General features: G+C 40.0%; 2 protein-coding genes across 11 annotated transcripts in view; both read left to right on the top strand.

The window, feature by feature from the left end:
- Positions 1–21,486, top strand: part of arhgef1b (Rho guanine nucleotide exchange factor (GEF) 1b) — a 43,163-nt gene extending 21,677 nt beyond the window's left edge. For 4 of the 9 annotated variants that reach the window (XM_051407715.1, XM_051407714.1, XM_051407707.1 and 1 more), the window contains 28 exons: positions 88–130; positions 246–351; positions 1,624–1,764; positions 4,065–4,094; positions 4,960–5,071; positions 5,186–5,264; positions 5,482–5,511; positions 5,932–6,132; positions 7,218–7,365; positions 8,423–8,434; positions 9,311–9,475; positions 11,002–11,192; positions 11,312–11,458; positions 11,742–11,824; positions 12,156–12,281; positions 12,438–12,552; positions 13,281–13,381; positions 13,551–13,625; positions 13,745–13,820; positions 14,400–14,567; positions 14,653–14,740; positions 14,836–14,949; positions 15,088–15,140; positions 15,251–15,394; positions 15,508–15,633; positions 16,283–16,464; positions 17,150–17,254; positions 18,127–21,486. In XM_051407715.1, the coding sequence (XP_051263675.1) occupies positions 88–130; positions 246–351; positions 1,624–1,764; positions 4,065–4,094; positions 4,960–5,071; positions 5,186–5,264; positions 5,482–5,511; positions 5,932–6,132; positions 7,218–7,365; positions 8,423–8,434; positions 9,311–9,475; positions 11,002–11,192; positions 11,312–11,458; positions 11,742–11,824; positions 12,156–12,281; positions 12,438–12,552; positions 13,281–13,381; positions 13,551–13,625; positions 13,745–13,820; positions 14,400–14,567; positions 14,653–14,740; positions 14,836–14,949; positions 15,088–15,140; positions 15,251–15,394; positions 15,508–15,633; positions 16,283–16,464; positions 17,150–17,224 (2,931 nt within the window). In that variant the 3' untranslated portion in view covers positions 17,225–17,254; positions 18,127–21,486. The remainder of the gene's footprint in view (positions 1–87; positions 131–245; positions 352–1,623; positions 1,765–4,064; positions 4,095–4,959; positions 5,072–5,185; positions 5,265–5,481; positions 5,512–5,931; positions 6,133–7,217; positions 7,366–8,422; positions 8,435–9,310; positions 9,476–11,001; positions 11,193–11,311; positions 11,459–11,741; positions 11,825–12,155; positions 12,282–12,437; positions 12,553–13,280; positions 13,382–13,550; positions 13,626–13,744; positions 13,821–14,399; positions 14,568–14,652; positions 14,741–14,835; positions 14,950–15,087; positions 15,141–15,250; positions 15,395–15,507; positions 15,634–16,282; positions 16,465–17,149; positions 17,255–18,126) is intronic. The other 5 variants (XM_051407708.1, XM_051407709.1, XM_051407711.1 and 2 more) reach the window with 5 other exon arrangements.
- A 275-nt stretch (positions 21,487–21,761) lies between these two features.
- cd79a (CD79a molecule, immunoglobulin-associated alpha) lies at positions 21,762–24,999 on the top strand. 2 transcript variants are annotated; one of them, XM_051407721.1, is made up of 5 exons: positions 21,763–21,930; positions 22,321–22,653; positions 23,340–23,455; positions 23,760–23,822; positions 24,030–24,999. In XM_051407721.1, the coding sequence occupies exons 1-5, from the start codon at positions 21,891–21,893 to the stop codon at positions 24,153–24,155; spliced, it is 678 nt and encodes a 225-aa protein (XP_051263681.1). In that variant the 5' UTR covers positions 21,763–21,890; the 3' UTR covers positions 24,156–24,999. The 2 variants fall into 2 exon arrangements, with proteins under 2 accessions (XP_051263682.1, XP_051263681.1); XM_051407722.1 differs by lacking the exon at positions 23,760–23,822 and having other exon boundaries at positions 21,762–21,930.
- The last annotated feature ends 497 nt before the right edge of the window (positions 25,000–25,496 follow it).

Here is a 25,496-nt window from a genome sequence, read left to right as displayed (position 1 = left end):
TTATAAATGCTTTAAATGTTATATTTAATAATATTCTATTATAATTTCTGTCTCTGTACCTATTTTGTTGTTTTCTCCACAATATAGATTCTCAGAGTGTTTACACCACCTGCTATAGCTTATGAATTGGGTAAGTTATTTTCCTGTGGCGTATTTATCAGAAGTCATTATATATCCATATAAACAAACCTCAGCCCCACATGGTGTCCCTCATTCACTCACTTCTCCTGTCCCCCTTCTCCAAGACCGAACCCGTCCAGATCTGCTTTCCGATGATATCCAAAAGCGTTTTGCTCAGGAGGTTCAGGGCCTGCAGGCAGCTGAAGTGGCCAAACAGCTGGAAGATTTCAGGTGAGAATCCCCTTTCTGAACTCTACTCAGCCGGTCAAGCATAGTTTTTCTCGGGGCAGGATCAGAGCTCTCTGCCTTGGCACTAATAGTTGACATGTGTTGCGGGACTTTATGCTCTTAGCTTTGGTCATGATATGAGTTTACTGTAATGTATATACTGTATTCAAGCCTAAAGATGTTTAGGGTTAGGGTTAGGGTTATTATTTCTCATGCTTTTCAGGAATACTTAAATTGAAGCTCTTCCCTGTCAGTTTGTATGAGGTTTGCCGCTAATCTTTACTTAGTGGCAGGAAAAAAAAAAAACAATATATATTTTTTTATTTTTATGTATTGACCTAACTACAACCTTTAAACCAGTCCACATTACAACTCACTATTTTGAAGTAGTTTTCTGCGATTGATTTCCTACCATCAAGGCAGCATTTGGCTTCAGTTTATGCTAGTCGGTATGAAAAATAAACCTGTCGAGATTTGTACTTTGCTTTAGATGAGTATGTTATTTATGTATTATAGTATTTAATATTAGAAGGCATTGCTAACCTTAATTATGTGTGTTAGTCAGAATTAAATGGTTAAATATCATCCAAACTTGCAGCTTTAGTACACTGTGTACAATAATGTGCTCAATTGTCGATTTAGACAACATTTAACATCTGTTAAAATCTACCCTATCCTCAAGACTTACTTTGCCTCCTTCCCGGTTAGAACCATATGTACATTTGTCTTTGCTGGAAGGCGTTTGCAATAAATAGCAGGAGCATAAGAAAAGAACAAGAAAAGGTCATCTTGATCTCTCTCTTTCTCTTCTCACTTTCTTTTTCAGTAGCATTTGTCTCTTTGATGTTTATGCTTAGTTTTGGTTTTAAACCTGAACAAAATAACTTTCAGAGGGGCTGCCTTTGATTTATATGCACAGGAAAATGACCTGATCTCAGATTTAAGAGAAAGCTGCCAAAAAGCAGTACATTCAGGAGCAATCATTTCAGTAAATCAAACCTAAGAAGACACAAAATTAGCAGATTTGGACATCATGGGAAGTATAATGAGAATTAGTTTAGTGAATTATAAAGGTTTATGTTCAGCAGCTACTCTCTTGGAACTGTTCTGAATAGCCATATTTTAGGGATGGAAATGCACTGAGCCACGCTCTTTATCTGCATTATGTGTCTGCTCACAGAATCGGGAGAACATTCATCAGCATACTGTATCAGTCCTTTGTTTTCAATAAGAATTTTGCCAAACTCCTGGCCCCTTCTGCTTTATCTTGCACAGGCAGAAGAGGATGATGGGTATGACCCCCAACGAGGATGAGCTCAAAGACGTGGAGAGCCACTATCCCACCGACCGCATCCCGATAGAGATGAAGGAGAAGTCTGTAGCTGAGAACCTGCTAGACAAGATGTCTGAGACACAGTGAGCATTTCTCTCTTCCATTTCTCTCTTCCGTTGCTTCTTACAACACCAAAAATAAGCATGATAGTGTGCCTGTTAGGAAGAGTTGTTGTAGACACTTGCTGTGTTATTGTGTATCTACTACAGAATAGCAATGAGGAGGGAGTTGTTTTTTTCCTGAGGTATAAGTAAAATTCATTTTCTGCATGGACATTGTTAGGTGACGCACCCACTTGAATCATCAGTACAAAAATTAGCAACTGCTTTGGAAAACGTTTGTTTTTTTTATTTAAAAAGTTAAAGTTGTACAAGCCCTTTATGCATGAACACATAAGTAAAGAGCTCAACTGCGACTCTCAAGGAGTATTTTAGTTGCGAATGTTCCTAACTGTGTTTTGAAGCTAAAGATTACGCATTGTAGAAACATGATAATACATTCAGCATACGGTGCCTTTGGTTTGTCCCTGCTTGCAAAGACAAAGAAGTTTCATTTTAAAATGCCAGACGAACTTAACTAAGAACTAAAATTCCCTTTTGCAAATTCCTGTTTGCTTTTCAACCTCATTTGAGGAACTGTGAAAATCAGCCAAATTAGACCTGTGACTAATTTAAAAAAAAGCAACTTTCGCATACAAGAAATAACAACACACAACGTTGTGAGGATATTATCAAAATAAAACTTTAAAATAGTAATTGGACAGTGGGGAAAAGTCTCCTCTCTATTACCTGCTGCTCTATGCTTTAAGCTGAAAAGATGATTGGTCTGTCAGACAGCCTTTTTGGATCTGTTCCCTCTAAAGTTGGCTCTACACTTTCTATAAAGCTCCATAGTGGGTATATTCGGGATTAGCTGTGCACATAACCAATCTAGTGCAAAGCACACAGAGACAACTACAGAAGGAGATGGAGAAAATGAAGCTCACTGGACTGGAGAGCCAGAGAGGGAACAGTGATTGGAAGAGAGCACAATAGAGCAAGAAGGAAATGAAGAGGCAGAGAGGAAAGATGGAGTCAGCAGTGCCACGCTGGCAGGAAGGCTCTCCCCTGGCATTTTGCCAACCGGAGGAAGAGATGGTGGTGGTGGTGGTGGGGTTACACAGCGGAAGAGAGAAGGGGAGAGAAAGGGCCAGAGGGTTATCGATGCTGGATAGCTCCTGCCCTGGACACGGTTAAAGAAAGAAAGCAAGAGATCTGGGGGAAAGTTAATCTATCCTTGACCCCGTGGCCAACTACAATGTGTTATCCTCTACAAGAAGCGAGCCAGACAGAGAGAGAGAGAGGAGGCCAGCGAGAGGGCAGAGGACTGTCTAACTTCATCTTGTCAGAAGAGAGGAAAAAAATGAACAGAAATGAAAGGAGATGCACTCGTCCTGTGAATATAACCACACTGTCAGTGGAGAAGACACAAAAGGCCTGCAAAACAGTCTGTATCAAAGACATGATAATTCGGCTTTTGACTCACTCAGTTACTATCACACAGTTAGATCTCTATCTCCAATGCACAAGCGATTCATTCAGTCTCACTCTATTCATTCCCCTTGACAATCATTTCTCTATTCCCCTCACTTACATTCTCCCACACTCTTGCACCCAGTCACCCCAATCCAATCCCCCCCCCCAGTCAACCACAACACAGTGACCTCGCCCCAGCTGTTTCTCATTGGCGTGTTCGAGATGCGAATGAGACAACCAGACCATTTGATTGGATTATGCAGGGAAATCCCGGAGAAACTCCTCCCATCCTTTATGTTCATAGCAAAACATGGGTATCCAATTTCCACAGTCTTGCCTGAGTGTTGCATCAGACAAAAACAGGGTTAAATAGACATTTCCGCTGTGCTGGAGCATTTCTGACTTGGCAGACAGCTTACTAGAGAGACAAACCAGAGCAGACAAAGTTTCAGACAGTCTGGACACAAAAGTTTGAATTATTTGCAGATCTTCAAGAGTGCAAGTTGATTTTAAAATTTAAAGTTGTAAGAGCGGACAGAGGTGCAGCTTTTGATGCATCTTTTACGTTTTTGATCTTCTTTTTGTTTTTGTTTTTTTTTCTACTTTTTTGTGCAAATTTTAGAATATGTTCAATAGCTTCTGCTCTGAACACAATAACACAACAATCAGCTTTGAGTTGGATCAGGAAAAGCTTAGTCACTTCAGATTCCACCGGCCCAAAACACACTTAATAATCAGTCGAGCAAGAGAAAGGAAAAATGCTACTTAAAAGGAAGAGGTGAGCCTGATGCTGCAAGATGAGTAAGTCTGTTTTTGCTTTTGTCTCTTTTTCATTGTAATATCACTCACACCTTTCTCTTTTCTTTCAGACTTACAATTGTCCCTGATGAGGAAAAATGGTGAGTTAAGTTTTTTTATTTTTTTTATAATGTTTAAAATCTTTGCATGATTGTTCTTTTTGAGTGGGTATTTGTGCACATGGAGCTTTTGATTTGCATTCTTCTTCCAACCCTGGGTGTGGTCAAACCACAAGATTTTTGCATACTGACTCAAGTGCACTAAATACTCATTAAACATTTCTTTCAGCTGAGTTTTCTTTAAAAAAAGTTCTTTCTAGTATATCTTTCTACTTTAGAAGTAGAAAGTAGTAGTAGTAAATTGACTGAGATGCATTCTTAAACGTTCTACTTCTTGATTAATGTGTTGCACATACAGTAAATTATTAAATCCTGTCATGCATGCAGGTTTTTTATGCTTCTGAGTTCCTGTCCTTTGTGATTAAAGTTCTTTATATTGCAGTCAATGTACTGAGACAGCATGCTATGTAAAACTGTGACTGGTGATGCGAGACACTTGTACTTTTGTTGTGTGCACATCCCCAGAGGACTCCTCCCTCCTTATTCCCCCTAGCTCCTCCTTTGTCTTTTTGTGTCATATTTTTTCTCTCCTCCCCAACTCTTTTCAATACCCTATTTTCCCCTTCTGGTCATTTTCACCTCCCTTTTCACTCCTCCCTACATCTGCGCATCCTCACACTCTTACCTCATTTGATCATCGGTGACATCAGAGATTATGCAAACACACAAGTGCAGCATCGCTATATTTTACTGCATTTATAGGAGAAAATGCTCAAGCATTGCAATAAATCAAGTTAAATAAATCAAGTTTAAATTATTTAAATAATTTAAAAGTTACCAAATAAGTATTCACAAAAATCAGTATTGGATATTATTAATTAATACCTTACTCTAATTTGTCCTGTAGCCAATCCATCTTTTCAGCGGTGGCCTTCTACATGAAGCACCTTGGGGTTAAAACCAGGGCAGTTGACAGCAAGAAGTCCAGAGGAGGCTTCTTCAGGAGACAACTGGTAAAGGTACGCTACCATCACCTACCTATAAGGATAACATTTGTGTTTTTGTAGCCCATACATTCGACTTCTTTTTAATTAGAATTTCTTTCTTACTCCCTACACGTGTTATCTTCCCAGAATAAGAAGGATGAATCCACAAAGGGCAAGCCCAGAGGGGTGTTTCCTGGCATCCCCAGCTGGATTGCAGGCAACAACAGTATGTATCTGCTTTTGAGCTCGATTAATCTGTTTTGCATTTAGTATCTCATTGCTGACCTTTTCTAATAATATTGTAAAATAATTACAATCTCTAAAGTTACATATTATATGAATATAAAATATATTTAAAAAAATATATAGTATCTTAAAATATTGATGACCGTGAATCATATGGATATGAGAACATTTTGTCCTGCCCTTCTTTCCTGTTACAGCTGAGGTCAAACCTAAACCGGAGGCTGAAGGTACTAGTCGTCTAGAGTTACCACCCTCTTTTTATCTGTAGAATGGTCACATCCCTTACTAATCAACCCATAAGCATGTCTGCATGTCCCAAATCAAACTGTTAGGGGATGTGGGTGAGCAACGTTTAGTTGAGTCTGTATTTTAGGGTGTTTGAAGAATTAGTGGCACTGTATTTCTTTAATCACCAGAAAACCTCACACACTGCACACTTATCGCATCTGGATGTTCTCTTGTACCAAACTAACCCTCTCATTCACTACAGAGGCCCTGATTGCACCGTACTCATCCTGTCTGTTTGTCTGTCTCCTGAAGTCTCTGTCCCTTTTCTTTAATTAAGTTATTTTGGGGCATGTTCTTCAGCACCTGCCTAATCTATAGTTGAGCGTTGTTAAACTTGTCGCGCTCTTCCCCCTCTTCAGCGGAAAAGGAGAAAGTGAATCCGGAGCGCAAGGGTCTAGCTCCCGGCAGAGGCTCCTTAACTGACACTCCAGCCCCGTCCCTCCCCAGCAAGAAGTCTGGTTCCAGTGGGAGTCCCGCTTCTCCACCTGGGTTAGAGATCAGTGACAGCTCAGGCAACAACAACAGCATCGCCAACAGCCCAGAGTCTTCACACATTGATGGTAAGCCTGCTCATTGACTAGACTGTGTTCTATGGAGTCTGGGGTATGAAACTAGAGTGATGATAGATGATAAATCGATGAATAAAACAAGAATAAAGCCACGCTAACGACTTTGTGAGGCTCTACTCACATGCTCACAATGACAGTGTTAGCTTGTTAGCATGCTAACATTTGCTAAATATGGTTAGCATATGAGGCTAGATGAAAAGTCAGGAGTCTCCGAAGTTATTAAATTCATCACATGAGTTTCTGCACAATATTTCATGTCCATCCGTGCAATTGTCTTTAAGTCATTTTACTAACAAACAAAATTGTCAACTTGATAGTGGCACTAGAGGAAAAGCCAGTCAGATTTATTCACTGGAGACCTTGAATGTTTCAGGCAGGACCAAAGTGGTTGGTCTCCGCAGGCACTCCTCTAGAGAGGCTGTAAATACAAATTAATAGAAAGAGGCAACAGGAACTCTGATTCGCCAATTTTGGGATTTTGGCAGGGGTTTCTGCTGCTTCTCTGAGAGTTAATTTACTTCTTAGCACGTGTTAGAATTAATGAGACCAGTCTTTCAATTGAAACAAAATGCAAATTAACAAAATATATGTTAAAGTAAGACAACCGGGTTGTGATGGGATCAATTGGCAGAGATGTTTTCATTAGTGTATAATCACAAATTATACACTAATTGTTGTTTTTGTTACTTTAGAAGGATATGTTTTTTATCTACAGAGGGAGCAGATGCTCTTGTACAGAGTCCGCCATGTTGAACTGCTCCGTTTCTACAGTAGCCCAAAACGGACAAACCAAACACTGGCTCTAGATACGGCCTTTCTCCTTGATTCAGTCTTGCAGCCACCATAGTTTCTCACCACTTGCTTCTGGAGTTTCAGTTGGTTGCATTTTGCAATCTAGATGCCACTAAATCCTACACACAGGTCCTTTAAGTAAAAAAAAAGCCATTTTCCTGATTCCAGATATACATTTGGTAATTTACTGAATAAAAGCACCAACTAATTCTTTTTCAACAGAAAAAAATGCAATACATAACCTCTCATTTGTACTCTTGCCCCCTTTTTTTCTAATTTTCTAGGCCTCTCAAGCAATCGCTTAGAGCCTCCGACCGTGTCAGACGGTGGTGATGTGTCCCCTGTTGGGCTTGGAGGAGGGCTGACCATCGGGGAGCCCCTCTCACCCAGTCACCCAGACACTCCCACAGAGGAAAATACGGAGAAAGAAAGGTGAGGCATATGGAGATGGTAACAACAACGGTAATAAGATTATAACTGCAGTGTAGAGTTTCAATAAGAGGGTATAAGAAAGGATAGGATGTAATCAGATTATAATTGGACTGTATGGGAGGTGTTCAGTGTAAAGACTGTATTGATCCAACGAGCAGGGGAAAGGGGGAAGTGAAACGTGTCTGAACTGCTCCGGCTGAGGGAGCTTGGTAAAACTCCCCCAGCAGTCTGTCCCTGCTGTGTGCAAGCTTTTTGTCATGCTGCCTGTTGCTCGCTAGCTAACAGAGCCTGCAGGTTTGAGAAGGACCCTCACCAGGTGAACTCCGACCCAGTCTTCCCTTCCAGCCCTTTTGCCTACCCCCTCTCTCATGACCTTTCTCCTTTTTTCTTCTCACAATGGCACGTAATGCTTTCTTCCTAACATCATTCTGTCCCACTTGTGTTCTTTTGTGTCCTGTTGTGCATCTCCTAATGTTTACAACAGAGCTTCATTGCAGTTCGTGTTGCATATAGGCATTGTTTGTGCAGTCCTGACTACCTTGTATTCTTTATTGGACATGGCAATACACAGGTGATATACTGAGACATTTGTAATTGTTATGGTTATATAGCAATGATTAATGATGAGCCTTTCTATGCTGCGGACATTTTAGCTAACATATAGATGCGGTGATAGGATTATAAGGTAGTAAGATTATCAACTTTGTCTACAGCTACAGTTCTAGACAAAGTAGCTTCACACTGTGCTGCTACTTTAGTTAGTAGTAAAAACTGAACCAATAGGTTTAACATTTTTTGTTGCTCGCCCCGTGTGCTTTTCAAGGTGTCTGTGTGGCCAGGGCCCGTCCTCTGTCCTGCTTGTCTCAACAGTGTGTGCGGTTACATGTTGTGCCAGGGGCTTTTGCGTCGTATTTGGCATGCTTTACTCTGACAGCGGTTAAAACCTGTTTAGTATATCATGTTGGGGTTTGTATTTGCATGTTATGGTTGTTACTGTGGCTTGCAATAGTTGGATGAAGGCGAGCGTGTAACGATGTGGTGTCCCGTGTTTTTACAGACGGAAGACAAGGTGGGTGTCAGCGCCTTGACAGAGTCATGGACATGCTTCAGGCCTTATACTGATCACACAACACAAACACTTACATGCATACACACCCCTCATTGAGCACATTGAACACACTACACGGCTAAGTATCATGTACCTGCTTGTGAAGGAAGTAGAGTAAACTTGACTGTTGAGATCAGTTGGATTATTTTTAGTGGATGTGAATGCACGTTGTGTGGATTTCGAGAACCTTTGACATAAATGACCATTAAAGTTGCATAACTGAGAACTCCTGGTACAGAAATTATGTAGAAGAATGCATGGCTACTGTCTTAACATACTGTTGTACATTGGCTCCCAGTAACTCATAAGGAAATGTCCAATGTGTTGGCATTCAAGTACTACCATGTCTACAGTATATGAAGCATACTCTTTACGTTTCATTGTCTAACAATATGCATGTCATGTATCATGCATACTCACTTTGCACACTCACTAATTTTCTCTCTTTCTGTATCTTTTGTTGATGTGATTTCCTTTTTCTTTTTTGAACTCCCTTTCTTGTCTAAATCCTCTGTTCCTGTACCTTAAATCATTTTTCTTCCTCTTTACCCTCATAATAAACACAAATGTGTGTGCTTACTGACTGCACATGACTGTGATACTTTCTCTTCAACCGACCTTCCCTTAAAAAATATTTTCTGTTGTTTTCCCTGCCTTTTGGTATCTCTTCTACCCATTCTCTGGCATCTTTGTTTTTCCTTCCCGCTTGTTTTCTCCTTGTCTTCCCTGTGGCCTCTCTTTCCTATCCATCTGTCCATTCTTGCATTTGTTCCTTCTTTTTCTGTCCCTATCTTTTCTCATCTCTCCCCCATCCTCTCCCACCTTCCCTCCCTACAGTAGGAAAGTGATGCGTAGTGAGAGTGCCCGTGTGGACCGGCACTCCTCTCGCCGCCGTGGCTCTTCCCGGGCCAAACAATCTCGCTCCCGTAGTGATGTGGACCTCCAGCCGCCATCTACCACACCAACAACACCTACCACGCCCACCCCCCAGCACCTCCATCCGTAAGATGGACAGACCCCCTCTTAATGCCTCTCTGATTGGACGAGTGCACAGCAGGGACAGGCTGTCAAACACTGACAGATAAAACAGGATGAGTGCAGCAGTTCTGAAATAATGTGAAAGTAATAAGTAATAATGAGAATACTGATGGATCAAACGCACCTGGCTCACTCAGGACTACTAGATAGATCCCTTTGAAAGGATATTTAAATTTATCTTTGCGTAAACAAATCCAATGATTTTTAAAGGGTACATTTCCATTGTCTGCTGTAGACACAAACTAAATGAATCAGTCTAAGTGACAGGTTTACTGACTCATTATTGATGGATCTGTCTCTAATAGTTGACCTGTGCTGTGACTGACAGGGAGTGAGTAACTGTTAAACACCACTCTCATTTTCAGTGAAAGCTCAGACATTTAGCTCTTCAGGGGAACAATTATTGAGTTATGTTGACCATTGGGTAGACATTAGCTAGCCCTTTATTAAAGGTTAGTTTAATTGCTGTTAGTTGACTATAAATCCAACAGGATAAATGCAACAGAACAAGGCCATGGCTTTTGTAGTTTCCCATTTAGTTTTTAAGTCTTATTTATACTTCTGTGTCAAATTGATGATGTAGGTTCAGCATAGCTTCGTACCCTACATTGCAGCCTACGCCATAGCCTAACATGCCCATGAAATCAGAAATGTAACTATATGTTGCAGTGATGCAGACACCTTTGGTGTGTGTGTGTGTGTGTGTGTGTGTGTGTGTGTGTGTGTGTGTGTGTGTGTGTGTGTGTGTGTGTGTGTGTGTGTGTGTGTGTGTGTGTGTGTGTGTGTGTGTGTGTGTGTGTGTGTGTGTGTGTGTGTGTGTTATTTGAGAATGGGAAGTGACTCATGTAACACTCAGATGAGTAAATACTGATGTTTGAGAATCCCTCCTCAACCCTAACACACACACATTTTCAGACAAATGTGTCCTCACACACACAGGCACACACACACACACACACACACAGGCACACATGGAATGCTGCCTTCCTACGAAGGATGAGCTATTTGCAGAACAACGCAGACACACCAGTGCACAAATATAAATGCTCATAATGGCGTAGGTATCTCGCGAAGGGTACAGCAATTGTCTGGCGTAGAGCCAACGCACAAGTAAAAATCAACCTTTACTCTGAAGCACCTTCATTTGTATTTGAAAAGCTTCAGTTTGATTAAACCTAAATCTTCAGTATATTATTGTAAGCTAGTAACATGCAACTACTTGCCTCTGTTAATGTGAGGCTCTATTTTCATACTGTAGCTAAGCTCAAGGACATTGATAGATAGCTTATCTACTAGATACTCTGAGTATCTTACATTATCTAGTGTTGAGACAGCCCTGGTGTACATTTAGAAATACAACCATCTGTTCACAGATACTGTTGTTCCACAGCCGGCAAAGCTCCACTAGCACTACTTGATAGCCTCGGTCATACTGGAATTACATTGTAGTAACCAGTCCAAACGAATCATTCTCCCACTTCGTTCCTTAGTGCTGATGGACCAGTTTTAGTTCCTGAAGGTCCCGGCCACTCCCCCACCAGCCCATCCCCACAGTTGGAGGAGATGGAGCCACGCTTCCTGGAGTTTGAGCTGGACCCACCCAACTGGAGAGAGCTGGCCTCCCCAGAAGCCCTGTCCAGTCTCTCCAAGAAGGAGATCAAGAAGCAGGAGGTCATCAATGGTGAGGAGAAGAGAGATGAACCAGCACATGATCAGAAGGAAACAAATGTGCAGATAAAATGAACTTGCAGCTTAGGCTATCCCTTTCTTATTCTGTGTCTACTCCCTCTCCCCTCTCAGAGTTGTTTGCTACTGAGCATGCCCATGTGCGGATGTTAAGTGTCCTTCAGACGATCTTCTCCAAGCCTATGGAAAGAGAAGAGCTCCTGACCGCACCTGAGCTGGCCACCATCTTCCCCAGCCTGGATGAGATCATTGAAATGCACTGTGAGTCAGACATGAACTCTTTCCACACAACAAACCACCCATTATGCAGTCAATCTAAATCCAGTCAAACAGAGTGAAGCTTGTTGTTGTATATTTGTTGCCATGATAAAGGTGTACAATGTGTCTGTTGTGTCAACAATAATGCAGAAATAAGAAATAATGCAAAAACAATAACTGTCATTTCTTTGGTGCTTTTGTGACTGTTATTTGGTGATTGCTGCATAAACAAGAGTTGCTCATTATATTTTAAAAGTGTATTGTTTATTTGTTTCTGTGAATCCAGATAACTTCTACGAGAACCTGAAGAAACTGCGTTTGGATGACAACTTCATAGTTAAATCCATCAGCACCACAGTCCTGAACAGAGTGAGTCATCATAATCTTATTTTCTCTTTATATCATCCTTTCTTTTTCTGTCAGTATTTGTGTTTTTAGTGCTATTCAAATTTGTGCTGACAAAAAAAGTTGGCAGTAATTGTGCCAAAATCTGATTTTGTTGGTTTAAGAAATGCTGACAGATACTTATCTATGAAAGTAAAATATTGGCTGTAACATCTACACCATTATATTAGTTGTCAGTCTTTACTCTGCACCTTTTCCAGCTCTGTATCCATCTGCTTGTCTCTTCATTGCTCTCATTCTTTAATGCTGGCTAGCACAACACAGTGTCATGTGTATCTGTGTGTGCGTCTTCCAGTTTGGGGGTACAGAAGGGGAGTGGTTCCAGAAATTGACAGCCCGGTTCTGCAGTCACCAGTCATGGGCCTTGGACCAGATCAAGAGCAGGCAGAAGAAAGATCCACGCTTCAACTCCTTCATACTGGTACCATGAACACACACACACACACACACACACACACACACACACACGACAAGACACACATGGATGAACTCACAGATGCATGGACATACAAGAAGTCAAATAAATGGTCCCATACATGTGCTCTCATTCTGACGGTTGTATGTGTTTTAATCCCAGGAGGCAGAGAGTAAGCCCCAGTGCCGCAGGCTGCAGCTCAAGGACATCATTCCCATAGAGATGCAGAGACTGACCAAATACCCGCTGCTGCTGGAGAATATTGCCAAGAACACAGGTGTGTGTGTGTGTGTGTGTGTGTGTGTGTGTGTGTGTGTGTGTGTGTGTGTGTGTGTGTGTGTGTGTGTGTGTGTGTGTGTGTGTGTGTGTGTGTGTGTGTGTGTGTGTGTGTGTGTGTGTGTGTCCCATACCTGTTTGTGTCTCACTTTTGCGTGAAAGTGAGTAGAAGTCCTGGCAAACCTGTAAACATATTTATTAATTTATTAGACCTTATGTTTATATTTATGACAGGTGAATTAATTATTCTAATTATTAAAATGTGAATGTGAAAAGGGATGGGCAAAATTGTCAAAATCCTGTCACCGTATGTTTAATTCTACATCACAATATTGATGTACTGTATGTTGTGATCATGGCATATATTGTCAAACGGCCCTATATTTCCTATGTTTCTGTTAAAAATACAATTATGTGATAAAGGATCATCCACTAATGACTCCATGTCTAGTGTGTCAAGCTGATACATGGGCTTGTATTTTACATGTATAAATTATGAGTAAATGATTTAATGTCAAAATGGAGAAGATTATTATGGTAATGATTTAAACTGAAGTATATGTGCCGATCTATATCAGAACGCAGGATAAATGTGGACAAAATCTGCACAACTAACTTAAGCATACTAGCAAAACCCTTAAACGATTTATACTCATGATTTATGGCTTTTGTTTGGGCTCTGCTGTGAAAACTGTATTTTCCTCAACTCTGTGTTTTCTGTGTCCACAGACGATCAGACGGAGAAGGAAAGGATCCAGCAGAGCGCCGAGTGCTGCAGAAAGATCCTCAACCATGTCAATGAGGAGGTCAAAGTGATGGAGAACCTATTGGTGAGAAACACACAATCCATCACTCAACACACTGTTCTGTAGTGATTGAGCACCAATTGGAGTAAATTCATTTTGAGGCCTCTGAAGGTCTCTGCTTGTTAGACTACTTCTACTTCAGAACTGTGCTGTCTGTGATCTGTCTGACCCCCTAACCTCTCTCTGTTCCCAGACTCTCAAGGAGTACCAGCGTAAATTGGACACATCAGGGCTCAAACCCAGTAATGAGCTTTATCTTGTATATAAGGTAAGGTTTCTTCCAACAGTTTGTTTGCACACACTGTTGCACTTTGTGTAAGAAATTTGAGTTCTTTGATGTTTTTGTTGCGAGAAAAGTTCTCATTATTCTCCCATTGTCTTTACTAGAACATCGACCTGACTCAGAAAAAGATGCTTTATGAAGGCCCTCTGACCTGGAGAGTCACAAAGGAGAAGGCAATTGGTAAATATATGCTTGTGTGTACATTTCCAACATTTAAACATTTGCTGAACCATTTTTGAGCTGTTATTCATTTAAATTAACGTATTTATAATGTCAGTCATGCCAAACTCACATTAATATTTATTATATTTATTTGATAACATACACTTAGATTGCCCTTTATCTGTTTACAAAAGGAAGATTTATTTTGGGGTACTGAGAAAAGTTTCTGTTCTCATTTCCCTTTTTCAAATTTGTAGATAAGGTTTACTATAAAAAGAAACCCAGCTGCAGTTCAGGTGTTTTTTTTGAGTACTCATTTGCCCTTTGACTATCAACTTCAATTCAATTCAACTTTATTTATTCCTATATGGACAACTGTATGCAGCAGAATAAAGAAAAACTACTGTCAAACTACAGTCAAGGCCATGAGCTTTAGAAACTATCTAACAATCTAAAGTAATGAAGCCATACGCATAAAAAAAAAAAAATCTATAAGGAATTGGAACAGATTGCAGAGAAACTCTCTTTTTCTCCTCCTCCGTCCTTGGCCATATTTTTTGTATCACTGTCCTACTCCTTCTCCTCCCTGTCTCTCAGAGGTGCAGTGTGTGTTGCTTGGAGACCTGCTGGTGCTCCTCCAGAGGCAAGATGACAAGATGGTCCTCAAATGCCAGAGCAAGAGTAACATCGCCGTGCAGGAGGGCAAGCAGATGCTGAGCCCCATTATCAAGCTGGACTCAGTCTTCCTGCGGGAGGTGGCCACAGGTCAGCAGCACACAGTCGTTTCACAGACAAATACGGCCGCTTCCATTGCGAGATCAGCATTATTCAACCTTTTCTTTTCTGTCAGATCGAAAGGCCTTCTATGTGATATTTACCTGGGACAGCGGAGCTCAGATCTATGAACTGGTGGCTCAGTCTGTCGGAGAGAGGAAAATGTAAGTGTCAGAGAGGAATAAACAGATTAATCATATTGGTTTCAGAAGGTAAAACATAGGATGAATTGTAATTTGATTTGTGTCTGTGTTTACAGGTGGACTGATGTGATAAAAACAGCAGTGGATGATCTGAAGAAGAGTGGCGCACCCATGAAGTTGACGCTGCCTCCTGGAGCTGGAGGAGCGCCCTTCAGTCCCTCCGCGTATGTGTATGTGTATGTGTATGTGTGTGTGTGTGTGTGTGTGTGTGCTTAAACATCTGGTGAAAGAGCAAGATATATTCATCGCCTGCCAAAGTTCACCCATCTCAAAATATCTCATTTCTTTTGTCATTTTCTCTCCGTCAGGCTGACTGCCCCTTTGAGCCCGACTGAGAATGGAGCTCTGAAAAGCAGCAGTGGTGAGATCGCAGTGTTTTATCAGCTGAACACTTAATAAATAATACAAATTTGTTATTGTTGCACATTTCTGAAAGCTCGAGCCGATGTAAAGCGTTGTGTCTGTCCGTAGACCGAGATAAGGACAGCTTGACAGATGACAAGTCTTCAGACCCCAGGCACAGGCTGATTGATTTCCTGTCAGAAAAAGGCTTCGACTTGATAGGCCACTCCAACAGCGATCAGGAGAAGGTAGCCAACAGTGCTTTGGATGAAGGTAAATGAGGGTCTTCCTTGCACTTAGATAGACGATTTTGATATAATTCCCTTTCTTTCATAGTGGCTTGCCTGTCTTTCTAATGAAACCTCCGAATCTGTGTCCTGTGTTAGTCATGTCGCTGAAAAGGCTGTTGGTCGGCAGCATCAGTCTATCAGAAGACTCACAGCCTGATGAAGAAAATGGAGAGGAACAATCAGAGAGGCCCAGCCAAGAAATGGATAGCTGTCAGTTGACAGGTAGGCATTTGTGTTGTTTAAAGAGGTAGATGAGAAGATGGATACCGCGTCTCCTCTCATGTCTGTAAGCTAAACATGAAGCTAGAAGAAGAAGTAGTCCACCATAAACCTTAGATAAAACAAACAATATACAAAGTGTTCATTTGTGACCTTCAGGGGTGCTGGTAGGCACTTTGGATGGAGCCAGGTTAGCTGTTTCTGCTTGTTTTCAGTCTTTATGCTGAGCTAACTGTCTCCTAGCCGTAGCAGAGGTATATGAGAGTGGTATCTATCCACTCATCTAATTGTCTAGTGTATTTCCCACAATGTCTGGACTATTCTATTAAACATAGTGACAGATATTATAGCTTCTTAGCCTTGATAGATTTTCTTCTCAAACTTAACTGCATTCATTTCATATTCAAACGGGTTATTAAACATAAATAGTTACATCACTAAAATTGATTTTTTTTTTTTTGTACAATGGCAGAATCCATTTCCATCGGGTTTATAGTTCTATCTTATTATAAAATGACATTATAGAGAAATTACATTACATTGTGACCAGGAACCTTTACAATCAAAGGTTTTACTAACTGCAAATGTACAGATATTTAACAGTACAGTAACTGACTCATGACACGTTTAAATTGAGTCTTTCTGTCCACAGAAGAAAGCCAGACAGACAGGGAGGCGGAGGAGGAGAACGACACCGCTTGTGAAAGAGAAGATGCAGGGACAAAGGGAGAGGAGGAGAGGAGCATCAGTGCACCCCTGGTGCTGTCCCAGGAGAGGATGGAGAAAGTGTGCAGGGGGCTCCAGAGTCTGCAGGAACAACTGAAGAGACTACAGGTGAGAGGAGGTGAACACAGAGAGAGAGATATGAGAATATAGAGAAAAACTGTGAGCAAGGAGTACGACAGGAGCAGATAAAGATGAGAGACATAACAAAAGATGGGACCCAACTGGAAAGAGACACACAGCTGGGCATCGAGGATTTCACTGAGGATAACTTAAGTAAGGAGTGAGCTGTGGTATACTTTGGACAAATGGGGCCAAAATGGCACAAAAGAGAAACTAGAGAATAGAAAACCATTTAACCACTGCTGTTATTGCTTGGCTGAAAATTGCCTTGTGAAATTGGACTTCTCTGAAAATGGCTATTATGTCCAGCGCTTGCAATGGGATGTGTCAGAGAAGCAGCGAGGGAGACGAAGAGAGGATGTTAAGAGGAGGAGGTTGAAGTGTGTGTGTGTGTGTGTGTGTGTGTGTGTGTGTGTGTGTGTGTGTGTGTGTGTGTGTGTGTGGTGTGGGTGTGTGGGTGTGTGTGTGGGTGTGTGTGTGTGTGGGGTGTGGTGTGGTGTGTGTGTGTGTGGTGTGGGTGTGTGGGTGTCTGGGTGTCTGGGTGTGTGGGTGTCTGGGTGTGTGTGTGTGTGTGTGTGTGTCGGTGTGTGTGTGTGTCGGTCGGTGTGTGTGTCGGTGGGGATGTTGTGTCCGTCCTCCGTTCCTAAGGTGATATTGATTTTGTGTGTTGCAGACTATAGAAGAAGAGCACCACAGGCTGCAGGAGGCCCTTTCCAAGTTCTCACTGGAGGGGGGTAACTTCCAGTGAGACACCATCACGCCACCTGCTGGCCACTAGGTGAGAACACTGAACTGGAAATTTTAAATTGACGCTCTAGTATAATTAAAGTTTAAGTATCTGTATGAGTATCGTCATTCATCATCAACTTTTAGAATTGCGAATACACAATATTAATAATAATAATAGCTGTTGTTGCTATTATTTCTAAAACATTTCCAAACAGTTACAAAGTGCTTTACATGGTTTCCACTAATTTAGAGAAAATCAGACACACTGATCAGAAAGTGAGAGTGAGTGAGTGTGAGTGAAACGGAATAAAATACCCAACAATAAATTACGATAAAAAGGGTTAAGTAAACAAACGGAACAGATAAAACATATATATATATATATATATATATATATATATATATATATATATATATATATATATAAAATATATAATAGTGTGATGATAATAATTTTAATACTATGTACATTTCTGGATTATTAATGCACCAAACCTGGATGTTTTGTTCACTTGATAGAAACTTGATGCTCACATTTTCTGACAAGAGAATTTCATCTTTCAATAAAAATATTGATTAAATCATTTCTATTTTCAGCCCTGACAAGTGGTTGCAGTCTTCCTGTCATGTTGTATATGACCAAAACAACCTCCATAAATAATAATACAGAAGCTTATATGTAGCCTGAAAGACAAAGTGGTCTCTGATGACTTATTTATTTTAACTGGATATTTTTGTGGTCGTAAAGTCAGAGGACATTGTTTTAAACTTTGACTAAATTTAACTGAAACTGTAAAAGAGAGAGTGACAAAAATAGTGCCTGATTCCCAGTGGAAATAATGACCTTTTTCATCATCAGTCTCATTATCTTTACATAATGTTTTCTCACATTCAAACTTTCCCTCTGTTTTCTCTGTTTAGATTTTTACTGGTGCTGGTTTGGAGTGCAAGAGTTACTTTCAAAGGCTTCCCTGGAACTTCCTACACCCTCACGCCTGGACCCTTGCTGCATTAAGCATTATGCATAGTGCATTAGTTCAGTGATGGAACGTGGGAGGTGTGTGCATGTGTATGTGTATGTGTATATGTTTGTGTGCGTGCTTGGTAGAGAGGTATACAAAGAAAAGAAAAAGAAAAAAAAACGGAACATCCTACTTTTGAGTGGGAGGTTGTTTTTGCGGAGAGGTGCCAAAAAAAAATGAAGCAATATTTTGCTGTGAGAGAGATGCTGCCTAACAAAATGTAGTGATTGCGATCGGCTGTAACACACATACGCACACCAGAGACATGCACGCTAGAAAATAATTTACATTATTGCCAATAGCAGATGTACAGTAAAGAAGAAATCCTATGTTTGCCTGCCAAGTTAGCTATATCCAGGTGGAAGCCTTAAGGGGCCAATGTAACGTTTGAAGATGTATTGATATACTACTGCTGATATATAGTGTTATTTCTAGTCTATGCCAAAGTACCACAGAGATGCACTTTTTTTGTAATCAAAACAAGTTGAACCCACACTGTTTTTGCAAAATTTATTATGTTTACTCTCTATTCAGTACAGTTTTTGAGCAGTTGGGCTTCATATAGGCAGCCCTCATTATTAAAAGATCGCATGCAAGAAAGTGTGTGTATGTGTGTTACAAGTAAGTTAAGTTTTTAATTAAGGACGTGCTTGTTTGGAAGGTTCTTACTGTCATTACAGCACATAGAAACATTTATAAATAGTGGCACAATAGGTAATCATGCTGTTAATAATGGAGACTGTATTTACCGCTTTTATTTATTCCTCCAAGTTCTGTTGGATCAGTGAGTTGCCTCACCTGAGTGAAACTGTTACAGCACTGGGCCCCCACCCCCCCAAAAAAACAAGATAGAGCAATGTAGAGCAAAAAAAAAAATCTTAAGAAGGCAAACCTAGAATGTGTAGAAAGATCAAGGTAGAGAATGAAGAAGAGAGATGTAAGGATGGAGAGTGAGTTTAGAGGTCGTTGTTTGTTTGGTTTGTTTGAAGCCAGCTTGAACCAGGCGGTCATGAGACGATGTGTAGAAAACATGAGATTAGGATTTGAGCTCTTTCGAGCTTTACTGACGAAAAATGTAGACACCCACTCACACACAACACACACACACACACACACACACACACACACACACACACACACACACATAAACTTACAAACTCAGAGCCCAGTGCTACAGAAGTGTTCACAAAGGAAGTTCAGTGCCATTGTTACCAAATGGGGTTATAAATTGTATTATATGTTACATTCACATGTTATTAGTAAAAGATTCTTCCTTGGTAGCAATATTTGTATCAAAATTGAGCTCATCTTTGTATTTTATTCAGCAGTTGATTGTAATTATAATTATGATGATGTCATTTTTGAGTAGTGGCATAACTGTGGCCGTGCACACAGGACCAAAGACATAACAAAGCACCGTTAGATCCTCATACGAGCTGTAATTTTCTTAATGCCGTGCTTCATCTGTAGGGTAACATGTCACTTAATGCTGATGCAGGAATGACTGCTCAGTAGTGCAGTCAGTCAGCAGCTGCTTTTCCTCTCCCCAAACTCCAGCATGTGGCAACTTAAGTGAAGGGATTTCCAAAGCACATAGAAGAATGAAGCATCGATCACCAATAATAATCTTTTTTTCATTTTTTTTTTTACTCATTAGTAAATGTGCAAGTAAATACAGGATTGAAGAATGTCAGACTGCCCTAGCCTTATGTTCAAACCCAATCTGTAGCTCAGCAAAAAAAAAAAAAAAAATGAAAAAGTTGTCTTCAGAGTCTGTTTGGGTCAATAAGTGTAAGTAAAAGCCGATGTGACTGCCACAAGCTGTACTGTTCTGACCTGGATAGAGAAATTGAACACATGGGACCTGTTCCAGAAAAGGACAAGGAAACAAGACCTTGAAGCCAGACGGGGATACAAATGAAAACGTTGAAGATTTAGAGGAAGGAAGACTGCAGTCTCATTCCAACGTCGCTCTCACCAGTACTGTAATCATGATCACTTCCTGATATGCATTCTCATCGTTGCTGCCACAACAACAAACTTACCCCCCTTTGACCCTACTGAACCTAAGTATGTAATTATTCAAATGATGCTTTTCTTTAGTCACAAGTTGCTAAATTCTATAAGTTTGTGTTTGAACCTCACTGCTATCTCTCCCCATGTCTTCCTTATTGTACATACATGTCAGCTTGAAAGAAAAAATTGTAGAAAAAGCATACCCCCCCCCTTGTGTTTATTAAGCTTATTAGCGACATACACCTTGATAAACCCTCACTTGTGATAGCATGATCACCTTTTCCTACCGCACAGTTTTACCATATGTTGTTGTGTATTTCATTTGATTTACTTAAACGGGTTGGGGAGGTTTTATGTTACTGTTTTTCATTGTTTTTCAAACACGCTTTTGTAATTGTGTACTATGCATTAGGCTATAACTGTGAGAGAGACAGGACTTGTCTGTAACTTGTCTATGCATGAATGAATTTGAACAATTATGCAAATGCTGTAACCATGACAGGTTTTTTGGTGGGCACATTACAGCGTAAAACCTGCTTCGCACCGTGGCTATCCAGCTATCCAATGGGATACATTTAAACAGATCATCTCGACCAGGGATTTTTAAAACTGTCAAATTGCAGTCATCAGCAGGTGAAACCCAGTTAATACCAGCTTACAGTGAGGCCTTCACTCACAGGCTGAACGACTACTATGGGCACTTCTTGCTCTCTCTCTCTCTCTCTCTCTCTCCTCCAGATGCATTTTCTTCATGCATTCTATATATAAATACCTAGATGTAAAGAAAATGTATTTATAGAGTGGTGCCTTGTTCTGACACCAGATGTTTTCTTCATAAAGGGCTCTTGAGTCTGAACACAATCACTGTTGTTCGGTTATGGCTGTCTTTAATGGGGGAATGCGAAATTGACCTCTGAGGGTGAGAGACAATGTCTTCACTAATAAGCATGGAACGATCTTCCCAGGATTCTGTTTTTCATGTCTGCCTCCATTACAGCAACAGGATTTGAGCCCTTCACCAACTCAGCCAGCCAGCGCCCTGTATAGAAAAGACACTGCTCCTTGTCATACAGGCATCTGCCATCTTGTCTGTCTATAAACAACGAATATGCAAGAACTATACTGTGTATTTGGCTTTTGATTTTTATTGTGTAAAAGGCTCTTTAATGATGTATACTTCAGGAAAATTGTGGTACGTTCTGTTTTTTAATTCTTCATTTTTTAAATAAATTGGGGAAATAAATTCCTGTTTTGTCATTTTATATAGTTATGATACTAATATATATACTTCAAAACAAGTTGTAAGCTAAAGGTTTGGGGTTTAAGTTTAGTTCTGTGTATTGGTACATATAAATACAGGGTTCAAAGATTTTATATATATACATATATAATATATTGAAAATTATGGCTGCACTCATAAAATAATAACATATTATATTGTCTAAATGCATGCAGATATAACTTTTATGCAAATGTGGGATGTTCTAAATTTATTCAAGCGTAAATCCTGACTGAGAGACAAGCAAGACACCAGAGTCTTAGTTCTTCTTAGTACACAAACAGTGAAGACCTTGGACCAGGGTTGTATAACTGAATCTGCATTACTTCAGTACATTTTGATCTCTGGATTAAACATTTGAAAACGCTATGGGGACTCTTACAAACGTTCTCCTCTGCAGCTTTGTTGGTGAGTCAGATCAGTTTATTTTAAGATATAATAAATCCAAAATACTCATTATCTAATATATACATATAGTATATCAGTGTTTATATTTGTGTAGATGCAATTATCCTCTGGGTTTTGTGGGAAATGGACATTTCTACATGTCTGTAAAACTAAGTATGAGTATGTACTCTATATAACTTTTTATTTTTACATTTAACTCTTGAGTTCTGGTTCAGTGAACCACATCTCCTGTCAAAGCAGATGGCTGTGTTATCGTGTTAAATTTTTTGCTCTATGTCCATTGTAAATATAAGTTAAGCTTATAATATATGTAATCATAATTAAATAATTTGATTTAATTTTAATGAAGACATGTATAACAACATGCTATAATTGTTGGTTCCTCCACAGTAGTGTTTGCTCAGAATGGTGTGAAATTAGAGGCGGACAAGCCATTTGAACGCCAGGAGCTCGGTGCCTCAGTGTCCGTGCAGTGCTGCTACGTCAACGTTAATGAGAAAGTGCCATCAACTTGGGTCAAACTCTTTGTAGTTGAGGGCAAACTCATCCCTCAACCAGTTGAAAATTCTACAGCTCTGACTACAAAATTGAAAGAAGTAGGTAACAAAAAAGTCTGTTACGTCTTAACCTTCGAGACACTCCAGCTGAATGACAGTGGGATGTACCAGTGTTGGCTGAAGAGCAAGGGAATGTTCACACATGGCACCTACCTGCAGGTCTACAGTGAGTATGTGTATGTGGTGGTGGGAAGGCCAGACCAGTCCGAAATGCTAGTGGGAGCGTGTGTGTTTAACAGAGAGAGATGGAGTCAAGTGAGCTCTAAGCACTGCTAACACCCCATAAGCCATAAATCCTGTTAACCTCAGTCTACCCAAGAGCTGTGTCAGAGGCAGCATCCTTGCCTATCGCAGCTTAGTTAATCTTTACATCATCAGGGTGGTCTCATTACAGTCTGCTGCCCAGTTCATTTCTTTAAATTGCACCAAGATTAGATCAAGTTGCAATCAAGCTAATGTGCGGAGGAACATTGAAATGCCATTTTGCATCATAATCCCATTAAATACAAGTGGCAAGTGTGGAAATGTAAAACAATCACTAAACTCCTCTGTGGATTATGTGTGAGATAACCTGCATTAGTTTACAAGAACACCATAAGCCTTACCTAACAATACAATCAATTGTTTATCCATGTAATTTACATGTTAGTCTGTGTTCTTTATAGTAAATGGTACAGTTATATAAGAAAACAAAAGTCTATTTCGTACTAAATCTCCAAGTAAGTCTGTTAAGTAATTATTTAGTTAGCCTGATTATTTTTTGCACTTCCACTTGCTACGGAAACAAGTACTTGTATGCAAATACCTAAAGGCACTTACTGTTTCTCCTCTGAACCTTCTCTATGTGCCTAGAACCAGTGAAGAAGGCAATAAACCTCAGCGAAAACACCAAAAACAAGATCCTGACAGCTGAGGGAATCTTACTGTTGCTGTGTGTGCTTCTGCCTTCCGTCACCCTTCTCCGCCAGGTCAGAAGGTCCCCTTATTGTGACTGACTGTACATTACCATACACACATCTGTCAACTACCCCTGACCCATAGCATTAATGTTGAAGTGATAGTTACTTTCCAAAATGTCTCAATAGGGATTTTGCCTTATCATTCATGTGAACACACCAGAAATTATTGCATTCTGTAAGCCTACTTTGACTGTTCCAACCACCTACACCTATAAGTTTCTTAAATGGTTATTTTCGTAGTGTTTCTTGACTTTCCTCCAATGGGAAGTTGCGCCATTTCACAGTTTTACCAACTTCTGCTTTCCCCTCGCAGTCAAAGAGACTAAATGAACTGGAAAGGAAGAAATCGAAGAAGGAGGAGGAAAACATATATCAGGTGAACTTTAAATGAGTCACCTCCTCTCTGAGTCAGATAAGCTACATTTCACGTCAGACATGATGAACTTGTGCAAGTCTCTTTGTTGAAAGCAGAAACTAAGATATACGAACGAACATGTGATCTTGTGCCACAAATCAATTTATCATGAATATGTTGAATTGATTTTTGTGTGTTTTCTTCTATCTTTCTTATCTCATACGTCAGGGGCTAAATCTGGATGATTGTTGCACCACATATGATCAGATCGAACGCTCCCAGGGACATGGCCCGTACCAGGATGTGTGCAACATTGCTGAGGAAGAGGAGGAGATCCAGCTGGAGAAACCCTGAGGGAAGGGAAAAGATAAGGGAAGAAAAAAGGGAGTGTTTTAATGGCTGAAGGTTAAGTGTGTGATATCTGAATATCAGGTTATTGCTTTACCACACACATTGGAATTTGAAGTGTTGTACATAGCCTGCAATTACAGTTTTAGCATCTGACAACATATTGTTTAATCAGCTTCTTTAATTTGAGATTGAACATTTTGAGCTTGTAGCAGTTGACAAAACAGTCTCACCACAATGTCCATGCAGTCAGGGGCGTAGACAGGAGTGTAGAAACACTGAGGTCAGAAGTCCAAGAAGCCCGTCCACTCCAGATCATTTTGAAGATACTTATTTTCTACGTTTGATACAATCAGCTGTATATTATCTTATTATCTTTTTGTAATTATATACATTTAAAAATAGTTAAGTCTACTCCAAATTTTTATTTTTCTTTGTCAAATGCATGGACACAATAGTGAAACAATAGTAGTATCTATATTTAATAATAATGAAAATAATGATAAATAATAAAATGGAAACTTCTGTGTCTTTCAAACATAACGCATTATCCTCCATATTCATGGAATTAGGCAAAATCTCTGCTTTTAAACCAAAATGGATGGAAAGTCCTTTAAGTGCTCAGAAAATGTCGAAACATGCCGAAAACTGCATATGCAAGATTGTGTAATGTGACCTGAAAGCTTATAAGTGGACTTGACTGGTGATTGTTTTATCAGCTTCTTTAATGTTTGTTGTGAATCTATGTGAATAATCTTGCATTTTACTGAATGACCTGACTGTGTGTCACAATGTATTTGCTTTCTGCCATTTCTATGAGTACTCAAAGAATAAAGTTGTAGAAAAGAAATCTTACAAATTCTTCAATAAATTATCTAAAAGACACAACCTGGGGACCCCCAATAGAGGTTGCCAAAGCTTCACGGGGGGGAATGGGGGGGTCGCAAAGCCATCTTGATTTTATGGTGGACTAAACGAATTAAAATTGTTATTTTTTAAGTTCAGACTTTTATTTAAGATCTAACCTTTGAATACCTGAACACCAGCTATCTTCATAGAGTCTTTACTCTGTGCTCAACACTGGTCAACAATGCCCAAGTGACTAAATTAGTCAAAAAAAGAAGCCTATTAAATAAGTATGTGTCTCTGATCAATACTCACACATTGCGTTCACTATTTGGATTAATTGTACAGTGTGTGAGCTGTTCTGCACTGTTGTTGTTATGCATTGAATATAATATGAAATATCCATAAAGAAATAACTTAATCAGGGGTTGTCTGTGTGCTTCATGGTAGAAGAAACACTGCTCTAATATGTACTGAATGGACTGTACAACGAAGGCAATA

This window comes from Dicentrarchus labrax, unplaced genomic scaffold (assembly GCF_905237075.1).
Source record: "Dicentrarchus labrax unplaced genomic scaffold, dlabrax2021, whole genome shotgun sequence".
In the NCBI taxonomy this organism is placed as follows: domain Eukaryota; kingdom Metazoa; phylum Chordata; class Actinopteri; family Moronidae; genus Dicentrarchus; species Dicentrarchus labrax.
This window is presented reverse-complemented; position numbering and strand designations above follow the sequence as displayed.